The sequence below is a fragment of the Ricinus communis genome, chromosome 7, assembly GCF_019578655.1.
Source record: "Ricinus communis isolate WT05 ecotype wild-type chromosome 7, ASM1957865v1, whole genome shotgun sequence".
Classification (NCBI taxonomy): Eukaryota; Viridiplantae; Streptophyta; class Magnoliopsida; order Malpighiales; family Euphorbiaceae; genus Ricinus; species Ricinus communis.
In genome coordinates, this window is record NC_063262.1 from 28,616,461 (window position 1) to 28,634,898 (window position 18,438).

The 18,438-nt window shown below is 32.1% G+C and overlaps 4 protein-coding genes across 7 annotated transcripts; all 4 read left to right on the forward strand.

Moving 5' to 3' along the window:
- Nucleotides 1–4,959: 4,959 nt before the first annotated feature.
- On the forward strand, nt 4,960–6,001 carry LOC8286763 (heavy metal-associated isoprenylated plant protein 8). Of its 2 annotated transcripts, none has more exons than XM_048377268.1 (4): nt 4,960–5,115; nt 5,225–5,311; nt 5,415–5,598; nt 5,691–6,001. In XM_048377268.1, exons 1-4 carry the CDS (start codon nt 5,107–5,109, stop codon nt 5,762–5,764), a joined length of 354 nt encoding a protein of 117 aa, XP_048233225.1. In that variant the 5' UTR covers nt 4,960–5,106; the 3' UTR covers nt 5,765–6,001. The 2 variants fall into 2 exon arrangements, with proteins under 2 accessions (XP_048233225.1, XP_015572143.2); XM_015716657.2 differs by having other exon boundaries at nt 4,969–5,115; nt 5,225–5,332.
- A 1,485-nt stretch (nt 6,002–7,486) lies between these two features.
- LOC8286762 lies at nt 7,487–9,977 on the forward strand. The gene is made up of 4 exons (XM_002514834.4): nt 7,487–8,477; nt 8,570–8,813; nt 9,225–9,342; nt 9,476–9,977. Exons 1-4 carry the CDS (start codon nt 7,903–7,905, stop codon nt 9,565–9,567), a joined length of 1,029 nt encoding a protein of 342 aa, XP_002514880.1. The 5' UTR covers nt 7,487–7,902; the 3' UTR covers nt 9,568–9,977.
- Nucleotides 9,978–11,459: 1,482 nt separating this feature from the next.
- On the forward strand, nt 11,460–14,421 carry LOC8286761 (probable serine/threonine-protein kinase PIX13). Of its 3 annotated transcripts, none has more exons than XM_048377477.1 (7): nt 11,460–11,755; nt 11,939–12,303; nt 12,532–12,667; nt 12,778–12,917; nt 13,226–13,349; nt 13,464–13,851; nt 13,942–14,421. In XM_048377477.1, exons 1-6 carry the CDS (start codon nt 11,683–11,685, stop codon nt 13,817–13,819), a joined length of 1,194 nt encoding a protein of 397 aa, XP_048233434.1. In that variant the 5' UTR covers nt 11,460–11,682; the 3' UTR covers nt 13,820–13,851; nt 13,942–14,421. The 3 variants fall into 3 exon arrangements, with proteins under 3 accessions (XP_048233434.1, XP_015572115.1, XP_015572114.1); XM_015716629.3 differs by lacking the exon at nt 13,942–14,421 and having other exon boundaries at nt 13,464–13,597; nt 13,693–13,845; XM_015716628.3 differs by having other exon boundaries at nt 11,461–11,755; nt 13,939–14,421.
- Nucleotides 14,422–16,375: 1,954 nt separating this feature from the next.
- Nucleotides 16,376–17,790, forward strand: LOC8286760 (uncharacterized protein DDB_G0279979). The gene has a single exon (XM_002514832.4). The coding sequence runs from the start codon at nt 16,498–16,500 to the stop codon at nt 17,302–17,304; it is 807 nt and encodes a 268-aa protein (XP_002514878.2). The 5' UTR covers nt 16,376–16,497; the 3' UTR covers nt 17,305–17,790.
- The last annotated feature ends 648 nt before the right edge of the window (nt 17,791–18,438 follow it).

The following is an 18,438-nucleotide window of genomic DNA, read 5'->3' on the forward strand; positions in this document are numbered from 1 at the left end:
TATCTATACCTGTGTGGAAGTGGGATAAGATTACTATGGATTTTGTTATGGGATTGCCGCGTACATTTAACAAGCATGATGCTATTTGGGTAATTGTTGATCGACTTACTAAATGTGCTCATTTCTTACCGTGAAGCAAACAGATTCACTTGATAAACTTGCTTGAATTGTATATTTCCGAGATTGTTAGATTGCATGGTGTGCCTATATCTATTGTATCGGATAGGGATCCCGGATTTACTTCTCATTTCCGGGAGAGTTTGCAGAAAGCATATGGTACTAAGCTTCATTTCAAGATGACTTTTCATCCCTCAAACAGGATGGGCAATCGGAAAGAACTATTCGGACATTAGAAGATATGATGAGGGCTTGCACACTTGAGTTCAAGGGTAACTGGGATGATTACATACCACGGATGGAATTTCGCGTATAACAACAGTTTTCATTCTAGTATCGGTATGGCTCCTTATGAAGCTTTGTATGGGAGGAAATGTAGAAGTCCGGTATCTTTGGGATGTTGAAGGTTTAAGACGACTTGAAGGTCCGAATTGGTACAAGAAACAGTGGATAAGATAGAGATAGTTAAAAAGAATTTGAAAGTAGCACAGATGACAAAAGAGTTATGCTTTGATTTGCATCGAAGGGAAATAGAATATATTGTGGGTGATAAAGTTTTCTTACGGGTATCACCATGGAAAGGAATATTAAGGTTTGGTAAACAAGGGAAATTGAGTCCGAGGTATGTAGGACCTTATGAAATTATTGAAAGAGTTGGACCATTGGCTTATAGGTTAGCATTACCTACAGAGTTGTTTTCTATTCATGATGTTTTTCACGTTTCTATGTTGAGGCGATATAGATCAGATCCTAGTTATATCATTCCAGAGCCAGAGATAGAAATCACAGAAAAGTTGACATATGTGGAAGAGCCGAGTAGAAATTCTTGATCGAAGGGTTAAGAAATTGAGAAAGAAAGACATTCCTATGGTCAAAATTAAGTGGAGTCATCATTCACCAAGAGAAGCAACTTGGGAAGTAGAAGAGCATATGAGACAGAAGTATCCGCATATATTCCATTGCAATGTTGGTGAGTTGTTAAAATTTCGGGGACGAAATTTCTTAAGGAAGGAGAGTTATAGCATTTTCTCATCATCCATGTTATGTGCATTTACATTTAATCATTGGGCATATGATGGTATATCAATGATATTTTTATTTTATGAGAACATATATATATTAATTATAAGTAGAGAATAAGAAGCATGATATTAGATTATTAATTTAGATAAGTTGATTAAGTACTTGGGTTATGTGTATTAAGCCTTAAGACTTAATTGAACCAATAGTTGAAGGTTGGGTAAATAGATTGGACTTAAAAGATACAATTAAAAGTTAGTACCTATATATGGTTAGTAAGAATTAATTTAAGGTGATAAAAATAGTTTAGTAGGTGGTGGCATTAAGAGAGGAATATTGGAAATTGGAACCATGAGCAAGCTCATTTTACCTCTTCATTTCTCTAAAATTCGTTCATGGCCAAAAATACAAAATTTGGAATAAGAGAGAGGAGTGGAATACCTAGAAAAACTTAAGATTAAGATAGGATTTTGCCAACTATTGAAGGAGCCAAGCTAAAGCTAAAGGATTTAAGTATATTAGCAACCCAAAAGCTGAAATTGGTAAGTTGTTACTTGAGTGTTATTAATTTGTCATTAGGGTTCTTGATTACAAATTGGAAAAACTTCATTTGATGCTCTCATTGATTAATTAAAGGTCTGATTATCATGAATTAGTAGAGTATTGAATGATTGCATAAAGATTAAGCTTGATTTAAGTTTAAGTATGTTAAGATAGAAAACTGTCAAAATTCCAGCAACCTTGATGTTCTGTATTTTAGGCATAACATGGGTTATATAAGTCCAAATTAAGCTTAATTGGTGTCTATGGAAATTTTAAACAGTCCTCTATAACTTTGTAGTTTTGTGATTTTGCTATTTGTTCCGTTTTGGTTGCTTAAATTGAGCAAACAGATTGCTGCTCAGATACAACTAGCTGTATGACCCTTGCTCAGTAATTTGAAAATAATTAAATCTATAGAAGTCAGAATTGAGTAATTCTTCTTGGAGATGAAACTAGACGCATAAATGGATATGTCTATTTAATATGAGATTTTTGTATTAAGCAAATTTTGCCCAGCAATAAATATACCTTGGTACTAAATTCTGTCTAGAAAACAGAAATGTTGGAGATTAGTTTTATGTAATTTATTGATGTTAGTTTGAGTTAAATTGGTATTTAACTAGATGGAAAATGTTTATAGGATATTAAAACAGTAATTGAGAGTCTTAGAGGAAGAGTTAGACCTATGAATTAGAGAGGGGATGATCTTGTAATGTAATAGAACTCGCATTTACATGAATATTTGTAATATGCATGAAATGTGAATTGATGAATGTGTTGACAGGTACTCAAAGGCCTGGAAAGGAAGTTGTGGAGAAAGGAGGTTCTTATATGCTAAAGGAATAAGTATATTTTGAGTAAGTAAATAGTTAATATTTGCTATGTTCATATATTTAATCAAATGTTCCGCAAATGGTTGCGTTTGCTTAATATTGTTTATGTTTGAATGACTGAGATGGAAATGATTGGTGTTGAGTGGAACAATTGTTATTGCTGAAATATGATATAAGTGAAATGATTGAATTGTGATGTTAAGTGCATATGTGCATGTGAATGGTGGATTCCCCTGTGAAAAAAAAATATATATATAAAGCCTTGAGAGGCTAAAGCCTAGAGAGGCTATAAAAGTGTATAATGTGAGATGAGGCGGAGCGTACTTACGTGTGTGATATGTGAGGATGAGGCGGAGCAGCACATTAAAGGGGATCCACAAGCCGTGAGAACTAACCATAATTGTTGAATTGTATTTCTTCTATGATGGTTGTAATGAATTCAGTAGAATGGTATGACTTTATACCTAAACTATGAATATCATGGAAAGTTATGTGATTGGGTGGAAATTGTATTAAGTGTATGTGATATAGATTATGTTGATTATTTATTTCATTTGGAGGCTCACCCTCTCCAAAATTTTTCTTTTCAGGTTTGTAAATAGTAGTGCATCCGTTGGTTGTATGTGAAGTCTAGCTTTTAGCGATTCTGTCAAGTTGGGCCGGTTTGTGAAGTCTCCTCCCGATGCATTTTTGTATGCGAGTTATGTGATATATATGGAAGTATGCCTTATAAGGCATAAGAAGATGTTTGTAATACTTGTTAAATGATGTTTAAGTATAATCATAAGTTTATATGTTAATAACCTTGTGTCTGGATTCTTAACAACCTACATATTGACCTATCTACCTGTAGTATATATTCTACGACGCTTGTATACTTCCTGGCTAATGTTTATTGGTTAGCATGTGATAGGGGTGTTACACTTAAAGCGTTACCTTAAGAAAATCTATCATAAGGATCCTTCCAAACATCCATTGCATTGTCAATCCACAAGATACTTTGTGCAATTGATGGAGATAAAGATCTCAAGATCCAAGAAAGCACCATTGTATTGCAACATTCCCAAACTAGAAAAATTGGATCTTCTTTAGCTGGAACCAGTATGCTACCATTTACAAACTTCAATTTATTCTACGTTGAGAGACACATTCTCATGGAACGATACCAAGAATGATAATTCTGTCCATTCATTAATGGTGAGACTAAGATTAATGATGGATTTTCACTTGGATGCAAGTAATAAGGGTTGGACGGATTTTCTGATTCCAAGTTTGAACACGACATGTTTATAGAAAAAATTAGGGTTTTAAGAAGAATTTTTGAAAGAAATCAAGATCATAATATCAAATGTGTAAAAATTGATAAGAAATCAGTAATAATGAATCAAAAGAACAATAAATTTTGCTGAGATTTTTCAGAGTTCTGCTCTGATACCATATCACGATTTGAAGAGTAGATTAGAGAGTAGATTGAAGAAGAAGATTGCAGAGAAAATGATAGTAGTTCATAGAGGAAACAGATTGAGAAAATTCTCATTAACCTTCATCTATTACAGGTGATTCTTTTAATACAAAGGAATTGGACACTTGTCACTTTCTTATTGAGCTAAGCTTCTAACTGTAATAATCTAAAGGAAAAAACGTTACCTTTTCTGTTTAAAGACTAACCGTAGTCTAATAGAAATGTAACAAACTAACAGTAGGCTAACAGAAATGTAACAAACCTTCTTCAATAAATATCTTTAATATATATAGTGAGTGTAAATGAAATGGATATCACATTTGAGATAAAAGTATAAGAGAAAAAACTATAGTATATTAGAACTATAACTAACATGATAATTGGATTTGTTTATGAATGGAGTGATACAATCATCAATATGAAAATTGAAAGTAAGGAATGAAAATGTTATGTAACACGATAATCATGTTATTAGGGCAAACTAATCATAAGTTTTTCCTGATTTTCTAAGTGGAAATTAACTTAACTTAATTTCGTAGATAGACATTATAATCATTTGTACCAAATCTTGCAAAAAACATGTAAAAGTAGAAAAATTCTACGGAATTTATCAAAGAATTTTTCGAGAAGGCAGTTACTACAAAAAGGACGATTTTGGTAAGCTCAAAAAAATTGTTTCATGGAGAATTTGGAATTTGGAATTCGTATTTGGTATTTTGGTCATTGGTCCAGATTTGGTAAAGCAAAATATCAAATGTAGATGAACCAATGTTGGAATTGATATAATCTTTAACTCCCAAGAAATCCCAATTTTATTTATTGCACTAAAGGGTGTTTGTCATTCAATAATGTTATTCGTGATTAATAAATTTAAGGAAAATTGTAAGATAGCAAAACCTACCCTTGATTAAAAAAGGTTTTTGTTGCCTCTCCTCTCCCTTTATTTTCTTTTAATGTTATGATAATGGAATTCCTGAACTTTACCTTTTTTTAGCTGAGATTATTTTTTTCTATATTAATCAGCAATAAAACTCTCATACTTAGAAAGTTTTAAGCTTTCTAGTCCTATTTATAACCTGTCTCCTTGACAGTATCAATCTCAACTTTGACAGAAAAAAAACAAGCTTAGCCATGAGAACGGTACACCAAAAAACTTGTATCTTCTTGCCTGAATATTGTTGCCAATTACTTGTGATGTTCTTTTTCTTGGTAATTTGATGTTTTATATGTGTGTGTCTGTATGTTCCAGAAGAGAAAGAATCAGAAAAATGGTGGGCGGAATCAAGGTGATGGAGGGCAGAAGGTGGAAGAAAAGAATAACAGTGGGAATAGAGAGGTTGGGCTAAAAGCTTACATGGTAATGTAAATGTTTACTTGATTATGTTTTAGGTGTTGAAGAGATTGTAATTGAAAATGCAAATCAGAAAGTAATTGTGTAGGGGAAAAATGTGGATCCAGTGAAGGTCTTAGGGAGACTTCAGAAGAAGTATAGCAGGAATGTAGAATTGATTTCTCCTAAACCAAAAAAACAGAAGATAAACAGGAAAATCATAGAACTCAAGATGTACATGCATTGTGAAGGATGTGCACACGATATCAAGAGAAGCACAGGGAGGATGGAAGGTAAATAAATTTCCTTATTCATTTTTACACTTGTTCTTAATAAATTTATGCCACTAATTTCAGTCATTTATTTTTAATTATTTACAATTCAGGAATTATGTCTGTAGAACCAGACATGGAAAAATCAATAGCGGTTATAAAGGGGTTGTTTGATCCGCCAAATTAGCACAAAAAGATTAGTAGGAGACTGGGGAAGCATGTAGAGATTGTGAACCAAGGATCCCAAGAGAAAGGGAAAGAGAACAAAAATTATCAAAATAAGAGGAGGAAATTACAGTTTATCCCCCTCAATATCATCGTATCCTTCTGTAGTTTTAAATGATAAGAATGTATTTTCTTGTTCAATTATGTAATGCATATAATAATAATATTAATAAAATTAAATATATATTTTATGTTTCTATACTTATATCGATTAGTCAGTTTAACACTTTAATTTTCAATTTAATTTAACCGATATTTTAATTTTATTATTTTTATAATATTTAAACACGTTTGTACTGTACATATGGATATATTGGAGGAAGACACATGTCAAAAAGTATTAAATATTATAGAAAAATAAATAAATTTAGATGTTTATTAGATTAAATTAAAAATTAAAGGACTAAATTGATTAAATGACTAAAATTTATGAGCATAAAAATACATTTGGCCTATTAATAAGGAATAAAGTTTTTGAAGGAATCATGAGTACGCTTTTTTTCAAATTTTAATTATTTTTCATTTGTAATTATAATATATGGCAATATGATGTTATATTGTCCACAATAAATTAAAGTCTAAAGAAGGAAGACACATAAAAACAATGATGTGATTTTCTTTTTCATTGGTGGTCAATTAGGCCACATAACTTTGATGGGTCATGGCCTGTGGTTCATTGATCCATCAAAAGATGAGGCTCCCATATTTCTCAGGTTCATGATAATTGCTAATATTTATAATGTCTTTTTCAAGCTTTTGCTTCTTCTTTTTAGCCATAACTTTGGTTTCATTTGATCACCAAAAGATCCACATTCTTTAAACATGAAGAGAAACTTTGACATGATGTTTGAGAAGTGATTTTAATCTCTGGATTTCTCTTTATAAATTTGTTAATATTAGCATACTGTACTTATAAGCAAGTAAATTAAAAGAATTTAACATTTTTACAATGAAAGATTTATATTTTTTTGAAGAAATAAATAATTTTTTTTTAAACTTTTCGTTTATGTAAATAAAGTCTTACATTTTGTTTACGTTAGGTCATAATTAACACCTCTTATCTTATTGTATTGGAGATTAATGCTGATACAGGTAACAAATTAAATGTAAAATGACATATGTCTAAAGCAATAATTAGATATTTAAATAATTATTTATAAGTTATAGACGTTCTATTTCTTTTTCTTAATTCTATTTTTACTTATTAATTTCATCACATTTTATTTTATATTTTCTTTATTACATACTAGCTGTCTTTTTTAAATAATTTTTTTAATTATTTATTACTTTTATATATCAAATACAAACATTAATTTTTTACTTTTTTATAATTAAATTTATTAAATATTTTTTAATTTAAATGAAACTATTAAAAAATAATAATTAACACAGAAAAAAAAAGTAATTAGTTTAAAAAAAATATTTGACATCTCTTACATAATAATAATAATAATAATAATAATAATAATGGTTATTCAAGAAATAAAAGAAAGGATAGAGCCGTTAAGATGTTTAAATATCAGTTTACATATGCAAACAAACTCCTGCCACGTCATTTTATATGACCGTTACTCCGATCCGATAGAGAGTTACTAAATAGTAAGTAACGCCGACCAGTAGCCACACGAGCGAGGGAGCACGCGGGCACAACAAGACCCTCTTACATTTGACTAAACTCTTATTGGACCACGCTAACACAACAAAGCTCCACAACCTTGCTGACATGTCGATCTCCTATTGGTTGTTTCTATATAATAACTTGCCAAGTAAAAACATACTAGGCAAATATGTCATTGCTGCCAACTAACACCAACGTCTAGTTGCGAATTATAAATTATATACAGATATCTCTGGGTCAGGTTCAGCATTTCATGGTCCACCGGCTTACGTTAGCATCTCTCCTTGAGACTCTAAAATCATCCGGATTTCGCCACGTGCCATTCATTTCTCTCCCGCCTTCTAAATCTACCCGTTAACCCTAATCTCCCTCTCTCTCTCTCTCTCTGTCTCTCTGCAACTCTTCTTCCATTGAAGAAGAGAAAAAATCAAGAGAATTTGTCTAAATATAATTCTTAGTATATACAGAAATAGAGGGTAAAAATGGGGAAATTGCTTTGTGATTCAACGGCAGTAGTTGCAGAAACGGCATTTCAACCTCCTTCACCGTCGCCGTCGCCGGCGCTGGCGGAACTCCATTGGAGAGATTCCACTAATGATGCTTCTATCGAATACCAGACAGCGTGGGACGATGTGAATGGCTTAGAAGATCAACAAAAACGGCATTTACAAAAGCTCCACGCGAAAGGCGTGCTTTGGAAGCATCCGAACGATAAAGACTCTCCAAGATCGGTGGTTTTTCGTCTATCTCACGGGGGAGAGGTGTCAGCAGATGGAAACTGCCTGTTCACGGCATCACAGAAAGCGATGATGGCGCGTGAGATCGACGCGCGAGAGCTGAGGAGACGGACGGTACGGCGGTTCACTGAGGATTACGGATCTGCGAATGAGAAAGAGAAAGAAACGATAGACGAAGCTATAAAGCATATGTACTCACCAGATCTGAAAAATGGCTGGGGTATTCACGTTGTCCAAGAAGTCAAACTTTTAGCGAAGAAATCGGATCGCGTCGCCTTAGATGCCTCGATCGATGAGCTCGTGCAGATCGGCATGCAAAGGTAAAAGATTTATCAGATCTTTGAAAAAGAAAAGGAAATATGAAAATTGGGTATTGTCTGTTAGTTAATTGTGACTTTTGCTGTGTTTGAAGAGAACTAGCGGCGGAATCTATATATAAAGAGAGGTGTATAGGAGTGAATGATGGAATAAGTTGGGCGAAATATATGGCGACTTGTGGGTCACCAGAGGACGACGAGTATGATATAATTACTTTGCAATATACAGAGGAGGGTTTGTTATCTGTTGATGAGAATAGACAAGGTCATGCTGCTGCTTTTGGTGATGATATTGCTATTGAATGTCTTGCTACTGAGTTTAAGCGTGAGATTTTTGTGGTAAGTTGGATTATTTTGCAAGTCCTTTTTTTCTTTTTCTTGAATCTTTTTTGCATTTCACTGGTGCATGAGATTATATTAGAACCCCATTTGAGAAGTTGGTCCGGAGTTGTCATTGGTCAGTCAGTATGGTTTTCCTAATTGGAGTAGCGCTTCTTTGGTTCTAATAGTGTCATCTTGTATGTTGATTGATTTCTTTTTTGCGTTCTTGTTTGTCTTGTTATTGACCTCCAATGCTTCACTTTTATATTTAGTTGACTTTGATAGACCTGGAAAGTTTCAGCCTTTGCACTGTTATGGTGATATGATGTTTTAAAGATTTATCAGTTCTATGTGGTGACACTGACAGTTGCTCAATTGTTTTAAAGGTTCTAATTTAGTTTGCTTTTCGTTTGCCCCTAACATTTACAGGTGCAAGCACATGGATCTGATGCAATGGTTGATGAAGAAAATTGTGTTTTCTTCCTCCCGCATCGTCCAAGGAGTGAGATTTGTGAACTTCCTTTCTTTCTATTTATGAAAGGAACAGGTACATAGTCATTTTTAGTGTTTGCAGACTTAGCTTTAGTATTGTTTCAGTATGTCCAAATCTGTTTCTTTGAATTTTAGTTGCAACCGTGATATGACTGACATTCATGGATGTTACCACTCATTACGTGCAGGGTGGTGTGGTGCTGGAGCTGATCACTATGAGCCATTGATTGCCCATCCGTCTTCTTTTGTTTCGAATGAGAAGGTTGCATTAGTACTTTGAGGACAAGCATAGTCTAGTAGTTTTATTGCAGCTTAGAGGTTGGACAGAGATAATTTTAAATTTTTTTTTTCTCTCCAAATGAATTGATATTTTGATATTCAATATCATGAGCCTGATTCTTTTACAGATCAGAAAAGGGCGGATAATTTTTTTTTTTTTGGGTCGAGGTCATGTAGAATTGATCTTTTTGACTCTAGGTTGTAGGTTTGCTGCCTGCAATTGAGCAAGTCTTTGTAGTATTGAGATAGTGGTTTTGCCGGCTTTTGTTATTGTTGTCGTTGAGTTTTCAGAGGGTGCTTTCGAGTCGTTTAGGGGTACTATTCTGTCCAAGCTGGGATAGTACCATTCTGTTGTATCTTGATCTGGAATTACTCCATTCAATGTTATATTCTAGAAATGATTTTTACCCCTGTTGGTTTTGTTGTGTAATCTGTATCAGAAAATCTTTGTTTGGATCTCATCAATTCTAACTTTTCCTCTATTTAAAAGAAAAGAAAATATGTGTATGGTGTGGACTGAAGATGGTCTTAAAATCAAAGAAGCCAACACCAATTTAATACACTGCGCTAATTCAATGATTGGGACAATGAGCGCACCAAATTACATAGAGAACTCCTCGCGCAAAGCAAATTACTGAATGATACGTGGCAATTTATTTATATTGATAATTTGTTAGATTTAATTTTTTTTAACATGTTTTTATTTTTTTTTCATATAGAATTCTTATTTTAATTTATATATTTATTTTGATACATGATATTCAAATTTAATAATAAACTAGCCCTATATCCGTTATACGGCTGATATTATTATTTCGATTATAAAATTAAGTTGAGAGATATAATTTAATAAATTTTTTAATATTTGCTATTAATAATATTTTAAAAAATAATAGCTAATTAATTATTTTTAAATATTATTTTTAATTTTTTAAGATTTTAAAATTTTATTAGTGTAATAATATTAAAATTATCTTAAAAATATTTATTAATTAGTTTTAATATTATATGAATTAATACTATCAAATTGATTGATATTACTATTTTTTAAAAGTAAAGTTTTATTGTATAATTAAAAAATTAACTTATAATTGAATATAATATTAAAAATAGAAGTTAAGATATTATTTTTTAGAATTAGAAGTGTTATCTAATTAGAAAACTAATTTATTAGTCAATAAAATATTAAAATATGATTAATATACTATTTTTTAAGATAAAATTAATATCATTGTCTGATTAGGAAACTATTTATTAGTTAATACAATATTAATATAATTAATATATTATTTTTTAGAATTAGAGTCGATTATTTAGTGAGGAATATAACTTATTAATCAATACATTGATAGAAAAACTATAAAATTACATAAGTTTGAATCACATGTGTTAAAAATAAGTACACATATAAAAATAAATAAGTATGAATGTTAAAATAAAAATCCTATGTATCAAAAATTAAGACACATGTCAAAGAGATTTTAAGTCTCAGAAATTTATATATATATATATATATATATATATATATATATATATATATATTAGTTTTCTAAATTTTAACTAAATTAATGAAATTGATGGCAACAATGTTAATAATCGTTTTATAAAGTCGATAGTTAGAGACAATAATTGTTAATTTTGATTTTTTGATAAAATATAAAAATATAAAAATTTAAATTTAAATCTTATATTAAATATTGAAATTAATATTTTTAAATTTTATTTTATTTAACTAATTTAAATAATAAGTATTGAGAAACATGGATAATTTTTTGAGGAGGAAGTTAGTAACGATTTTAATTACTTAACTATGTGTTAAAAAAGAATGTACCTTCAGAATTTTGTAGCATAACGCGCATATTTCAGGCTAGTTGGCACAAAATTCATTTATCGGCTAATAAGGTTAATGTGGAAGGCAGATATTTCTCTGAAAGCTTCCAAAATTTCTAGTCCTAAATTTGCCCTAAAATATTCATTGGTCAACTTCTAATGGCTGTTGAACGCAACCGTCCAAGTTCTTAAAGTCTGAAAAAAGAGGCAATCCTTCTCTGTCTGGCCATTCCTGCCTTTGTCTTTGTAGAGGCTCCAACAGAAACAAAGGATACAAAAGAAGTTGATGGGGATTTGCTGGAGTCATTCAGCTCATAACCCAACCTCAGATCAGACAAACATCGATCGTGTTACTGCAGGTACATCACGATCATCTGTAACCTCTCCTTGCTTTATCTAATTTAAACTTTGCACATGATTAACTGATTGGCACTTGCATAGTTTCTGTTAACACATATTTCTGGCTTTACAAAAGCCTTGATCTTTTCTAGCTCAGCCTTCCTTTTTACAGTTTAAACTTCAGCTTTTTGTATCTGTATCAGGTGATACATCTTTTGTAGATGACAGTGTCTCTGGTTACTCTGCGACAAGCACCAACCTGATGACATGGGTATCTCAATCAAGCACTAGCTTTACGACCATATGGGGCGGAAACGTTAGTAATGCAATGGACGGTTTTACTAATGGACAATTTGTTACTAACCCAAATTTGAGAGCTTTTAGTTTTGCACAAATGAAGGCTGCAACTCATAATTTTAGACGTGATATGGTGGTGGGAAAAGGAGGTTTTGGAAATGTCTACAAGGGTTGGCTTAAGGAGAAGGTGCCGCCAGGGGGAATAAGGAAGACAGCTTTTGCTATCAAGGCGCTCAATCCCACGAGCACTCAAGGAGTTCAGGAATGGTTGGTATGTGTTCACAAATCTGAAATGCCATGTTTACTTTGCCTGCTTCTTACAATTTAAGATTGTGAATTTCGAACACTGGAGCAAAGAATGTCATAGTAATCGGCGTTAATATAATTAGTTCTTACCATTAAGCTTAATTAGTTGAGTAATTGGTAATTTAGACATAGTTCTTTGTTTTCAAGTGATATATTTATATATGCTTATTCAGAAAACCATATGTTTGTTTAGGCAGAGGTCAATTTTTTAGGAAGCTTATCTCATCCGAACCTTGTAAAGCTATTGGGATACTGCTCAGATGGGGGTACTTATTTCCTTGCCTATGAGTTCATGAAAAATGGAAGCCTAAACCGCCATCTATTCGGAAGTAAGTGCCATTTTAACATTTTTAATTATAGCTTCTACACCACTACGCAAGAATTGCATGCATACAGAATTCTTGCCCTTTTAATTCCTATATGTTATCTATTTGTGAAGAGCGCTCAGTTCGGCCACTTTCTTGGGATACAAGGCTGAAGATTGCCATAGGAACGGCTCAAGGGCTGTATTACTTGCATACATTGGAGAAGCCAGTAATTTACAGAGATTTCAAGTCCTCCAATATATTGCTTGATGAGGTAACTTCTACCATTTGTTTCTTTTACTGCATAGAAACATTAGATTAATAATGCTAATGTGCCACCAAAGGTTACATTCTGTATTCCTTGCCAATGTGCCACCAAAGGTTACATTCTGTATTCCTTGCCAATGTGCCACCAAAGGTTACATTCTGTATTCCTTGCCAATTTCATACATTTTGCGGTGTGATGGGTGGTGGACTTAAGTCGTTGAAGACTGTATTGAAAAGAATTTCTCTTAGCCTTTGGAAAATGCTATTGAAGGATTCAACAAAAGTTAATTCTTTCAGATTTTGGTTTAAATTCAGTTATATAACTCGAAGATATCAGACTTTGGCCTAGCATATGTTGCTCCTTTAATTGCTGATTCGCATGTCACTACGCGTGTAATGGGGACATTTGGTTATATGGATCCAGAGTATATAGCAACTGGTAAGAGCTTTGATCTGGATGTCTGAAACATCAAACTGGTTTTATTTAGTATATTGGAGGAACTTTTAACCGACTTGAGAACTGATTACATGGTTTTGTGGTAATATTGATCAGGTCATTTGTATGTAAAGAGTGATGTATACAGTTTTGGCGTGGTTTTGGTGGAGATGCTAACAGGCTTACGTGCAATTGATAAGAAACGTCCGACTGAGCAACGTGTTCTTGTGGATTGGATTAAACCACATTTGGTAAGTAGGATAAAGTTGAGAAACATAATGGACTCAAAGTTGGATGGAAGATATCCTCTGAAAGACGCCTTGAAAATAGCTCATCTTGCTTTTAGATGTCTTCAACATAATCCCCAACTTCGGCCATCAATGAAAGAAGTTGCTGAAACACTTGAACAGATTGAAGCTGCTAGTGTAAGAATGGCGGGATGGAATATTCAATCAGCAGAACAACATAAGTAGTTGTCTTTGATATCATCATCATAAGTAACAAGGTAGAATTGGTTTATTAGCATATTGCACTTAAACAAAATGTTATTAGCTTTCATGAAGATTTGATTTTAAGAGGAATTGATATGCAGAAGTTGCTCGTGGCTCAAACTGATGAAGGATTGGTCTATAGCTGTTCATGAAGGAGCCTACATTGCAGATGCAGAAGAAAAAGCATAGGGAGTGGAGATGGATGGCGTAGGCAGTCCTAAGTCCTAACCAGCAAAGCCACATCTTTCTGAATGTGTGCCCATGATTTGCTGCAGCAATAGATTAGTTTTCTCTAGTCCTGTTGGGTAGGGCATGCTATAATAATGTTCTGCTTTTTGTTGAGTGTGTAGTCTTGCTATTTATCAACAGATATCACATCCTAACCTATAAGCATGCCTTTCCGTTGTGTACACCTATCTAGAGTTAATTTAGAGCATGTTGGTCACGACCTTTACGGGTATCAAAACACTATCTCAAGAGTTTTAATGCAGCTGTAAGTTATGCATGCAGTCGGGCTCTGAGCTACTAATCTAAGGGTGAATTTGAATGAATATCTTAGTGAAAGCAATACTTTTCGTTTGTCACCATCTCCTTTTAGGGTCCTTCTTTGAAGCTTCATTAATTTCTAAATACAGCCTCCCTCAGTCTTTATGTGGTAATTTTGCAGGATTCTTTCACAAAGAATCTAAGAAATTTCCATCTTTCAAAAGGAAATACGTAACTATTCGTTGAACCCATCAATAAGAAATGGCCAACTAGCACTTGTATGGTTACACCGTCCAAATCCACTGGTTAACACACATGAATTATAGTTTCTGCTTCTCTACCACTATTAGTTTCTCCTCAAGAGTTATTTAATTAAACTAAATTGGTTATTTAATTAGGTATTAAAGTAGTGGAGGATACGAAAGCCCACATTTTATAGTAAACAACACAAGTTATAGTCAAATTTGAAATTATTATTGACGATGACCTTGATGTCATTATTTATGGGGTGCAAGCTACTTTTATTGGCTTTTCTTTTCTGTTTATTATGGCTGTATGGCTTTTTATAATTTTATTTTCATATCTTTTATATTTTTTTTTAGCTTAAAATTTAGTTGAATACTAAGGTATCATAATTTAGTGTTTTTCAATATTTTGTATTTAATTTAAAAAAATTATAAAATTTAAATTAAATTTATATATATATAATATGTAATATTTATATAATTACATACTAAAACATTTTAGTGTAAATTTCTTTAAAATAATTTGTTTAGGTAAATTAATTTAAATTTTATAAATTTTTATTCTTTAAACACATAAAATTATTAAAAGTCACTGTAAATTACGACATTTTAAAATTCACCTCTTGCTTCTCCAAAAGTAAAGGCTAAAAAGGTTAAAATAGTAAAAGATAAAAACATTTAAATTTAAAATTCTTAGAAGCAGTTGTTTCACATGCAATAATGCCAAACTGGCCATTAATCTCCATTGAAATGCATATGGAGCTTCAATTATAGAGGGAAAAAGCAGGAGGAAAAAAATAAAAATAAAAATAAAACCCTAAAGGAAAAGCATGGAAGTTCTTTAGTTAGGCATATTTTCTTGAGAAAACTCCAAATAATTCCAAAGCATGAAAAGCAAGAAGAATACATGCGGCCTTTTCTTTTTCTACTGTTACCTTTTCGTTCCCCTTCTCTCTGTTTTTTCTTTCCCCTGTTAAGTAACAAAACAAAGAGTGAAACTGATTACATAAGCATATACATATGAAATGCATAATCAAATTAGCATGTTGAAATTGTTTGCTAATATGTTTTATAGACACCTTTTTAAAAAGAAGATGCAGAATTATATGTGTTGGAAAGAAGCAAACAAAATGAAATTTAAAATATATATACATACATAACACTATACAATTAATATGGTAAAATCAGACTTTGATCATGTGACCAAAAAGTTTAAACTTGTGTTGCTAACTATATACATTAGACTTAGTTTGGTACAGCTTTTCCCAACCAGGGTTATTATTATTATTATTATTTTATATTCCTTTTAGAAGCTTTTTCAAAATTACGCTTTAGAAAAAACAATTAAAAGATCAAAATCAAAATCAAAAGTGATTTCCAAAAAGTTGTTTTAAATTGGCACTTAAATGTATACTCTCTTTCATTAGTATTTGTATAACATGATAATGTCTGCTTTTACATATGATGTATGCTTGAATCCTGAAACCATGGGTCTTCACAAGTTTCTCTGATGCTAATATGTATGTGCTTATAATAGCAAGTGAAACTCCAAAGGAAAAATTTAATCAAAACCATCAACTTGAATAGTGGAAAAGCAAAATGGAGGCTAAAAACAAAAGCACCCAAAATCAAAACACACATTCTCAACCTGCCAAAGCTTTTCTTTTCTTTTGTTTGAGAAAATAATTATAAATTCAAAAGAGGAGCCTACTATACAAAAACAATAATAAAAAGTAGCATCCCTTGAATCCCACAAAAATATCCTCCACCACCTCTCCTTTCTCCCCCACTATATAAGTCATTGTTTTCACTGCCCCTTTTCCACACAATTCTGAATCCTCAATGAGACTTTGTAACTAAGAAAAGCACCTGCAAAACTCCCTCCAAATTAGAAAAGCCCTAAAATATTTTCTTCAACTTCAGAAAATAATGGATATACTAAGCAAGGCTAAGAATATTCAAGCCATGAATAGTTACAAGACTCAGTTTCTTCACAATCTCATCATTCATTTACTTTCAGTTATTGCATTGACATGTAGTGTATTTTGTTTCTACCCTTATTGGTTTCCCTCCTTGTATTCCTCCATCAAGGAATTTCAATTTCTTTCCCTTCCAAATACTTGCACTTCCATTTTTAGTCCTAAGTGCTTGTTTGTAGTGGTTAATATCATTGTTGTCTTTCTGGTTGGAGAATCAAAACTTGTTGGCTCACACTCATCATCTCCAACAAACAAAATCTACGATGAGTATGTTCAAAGAAGTAGAAGCCTTAAAGGAATCTCAACTCTTCTTCAAGAAAAGGCAGTGCAAAGCAAATTGGACCTGAATCTTGATGAAGACAAAAGGGTTTGTACTATTGTTCAAGAAGAAGAAGAAGTGAAAGAGGAGGTCAAAGAAGTCATCGATGGATCATCATTAATAGAGGAAGAGGAAAAGGAAGAATTTCAGGAAGCTCAAGAAGAAGCTGAAGTACCTGAGGAAGATCAAGATCAAGAAGCTGGTGTTAAATTAGGAAATCAAGCTCAAGATCAAGAAGCTGAAGTTAAAGAAATTGAAGTTGCATTAACAGAAGAGGATAAAGATCAGAAGGAAAAAGGTAGTGAAGAAGAGACTGACTGGCCAGCTGAGGAACTAAACAGAAGAGTGGAAGAGTTCATTGCTAGGGTTAACAGACAAAGGTGGCTTGAAGAAGCAAGGTTGTTAGAATCAAGGTTATTAGTCTGCTGTTCTGCTTGATTAATTAATTGTATCATAATATCATTAATTAAATTAGGGGCAAATAAGTCATGGAATTAATATTATATCTGCTTAAGCCATTGCTGGTTATTGTTATTTTCATGATAAATCTAGCAATTCTTCCTATATATATATATATATATATATATATTCTCTGTGTGTCTTAATTCAAAAAGAAATGTTATTCATAAATATGGCTTTATATGCATGTACATGTTAATCTAACCATAGAGGTGACTTTACATGTACATCTTAGAATTAGAAAAAAAACAAAACAAAAAACAATTAATACAACGTGAATTACACAATTCTATCATTTGCAAAGATGGCACTAAATACTGTAAAATATATGACAAGTCTGTTTTGTCCCAGGAGTCCCCAATTGAGCTTGATATCAAATGGGGAAAATTTAATTAGCACTTCTTGACAAGAAAAGTAAAAACTGATAAAAGAAATATGATCAGAAACATGGGAAGTTCTCTGACAAAATCAAACTCTATTGCCAATGAATTATCAATTTCAGTCCTAAAAATCTAAATGTTTCAGTAACAAAATTTTATTTTCTCATATTTTAAAATTTGCAATTGATTTGACATGTCACGTGACACTTGACACTGATATCGTGTATAATTTAAATTATTATATTTATTAAATTTAATCACAACCATTGGATTTAAAACATACTAATAAAATTATAAATTAGATTACATGCAATATAAATCTAAAATTACAAGTTTTAAAGAAAAATAATAATCAAAGAATTGCAAAATTAACTTTTCCAAGGTGAAAACTCAGGCGGTAAGTTTGCAAAGCATCCTCCAATTAATATAAGTTTGATTAGGAGAGTGGAAGAACATGCACACGAGTATTAGTAATCAACATTCTTCTGTTAAAGAGAACTAAGTGTTATGAAGATATTGGAGTGGTTAATTTTTGCATACAAAATGGACCGACCGCGGAAGGCTAAGAATAAATAAAACTGCATTCAACACCTATTTTCCTCTTTGAGGCGGTGGATTTGAAATGCCAAGGGAATATGCATCCATTGTTGTGACTTTTGACCCCTTTCCATTCCATAAATACAAACGGCTCATATCATATTCTTTCCTTAGCATCTAAGGGTTCGGTAAGGAT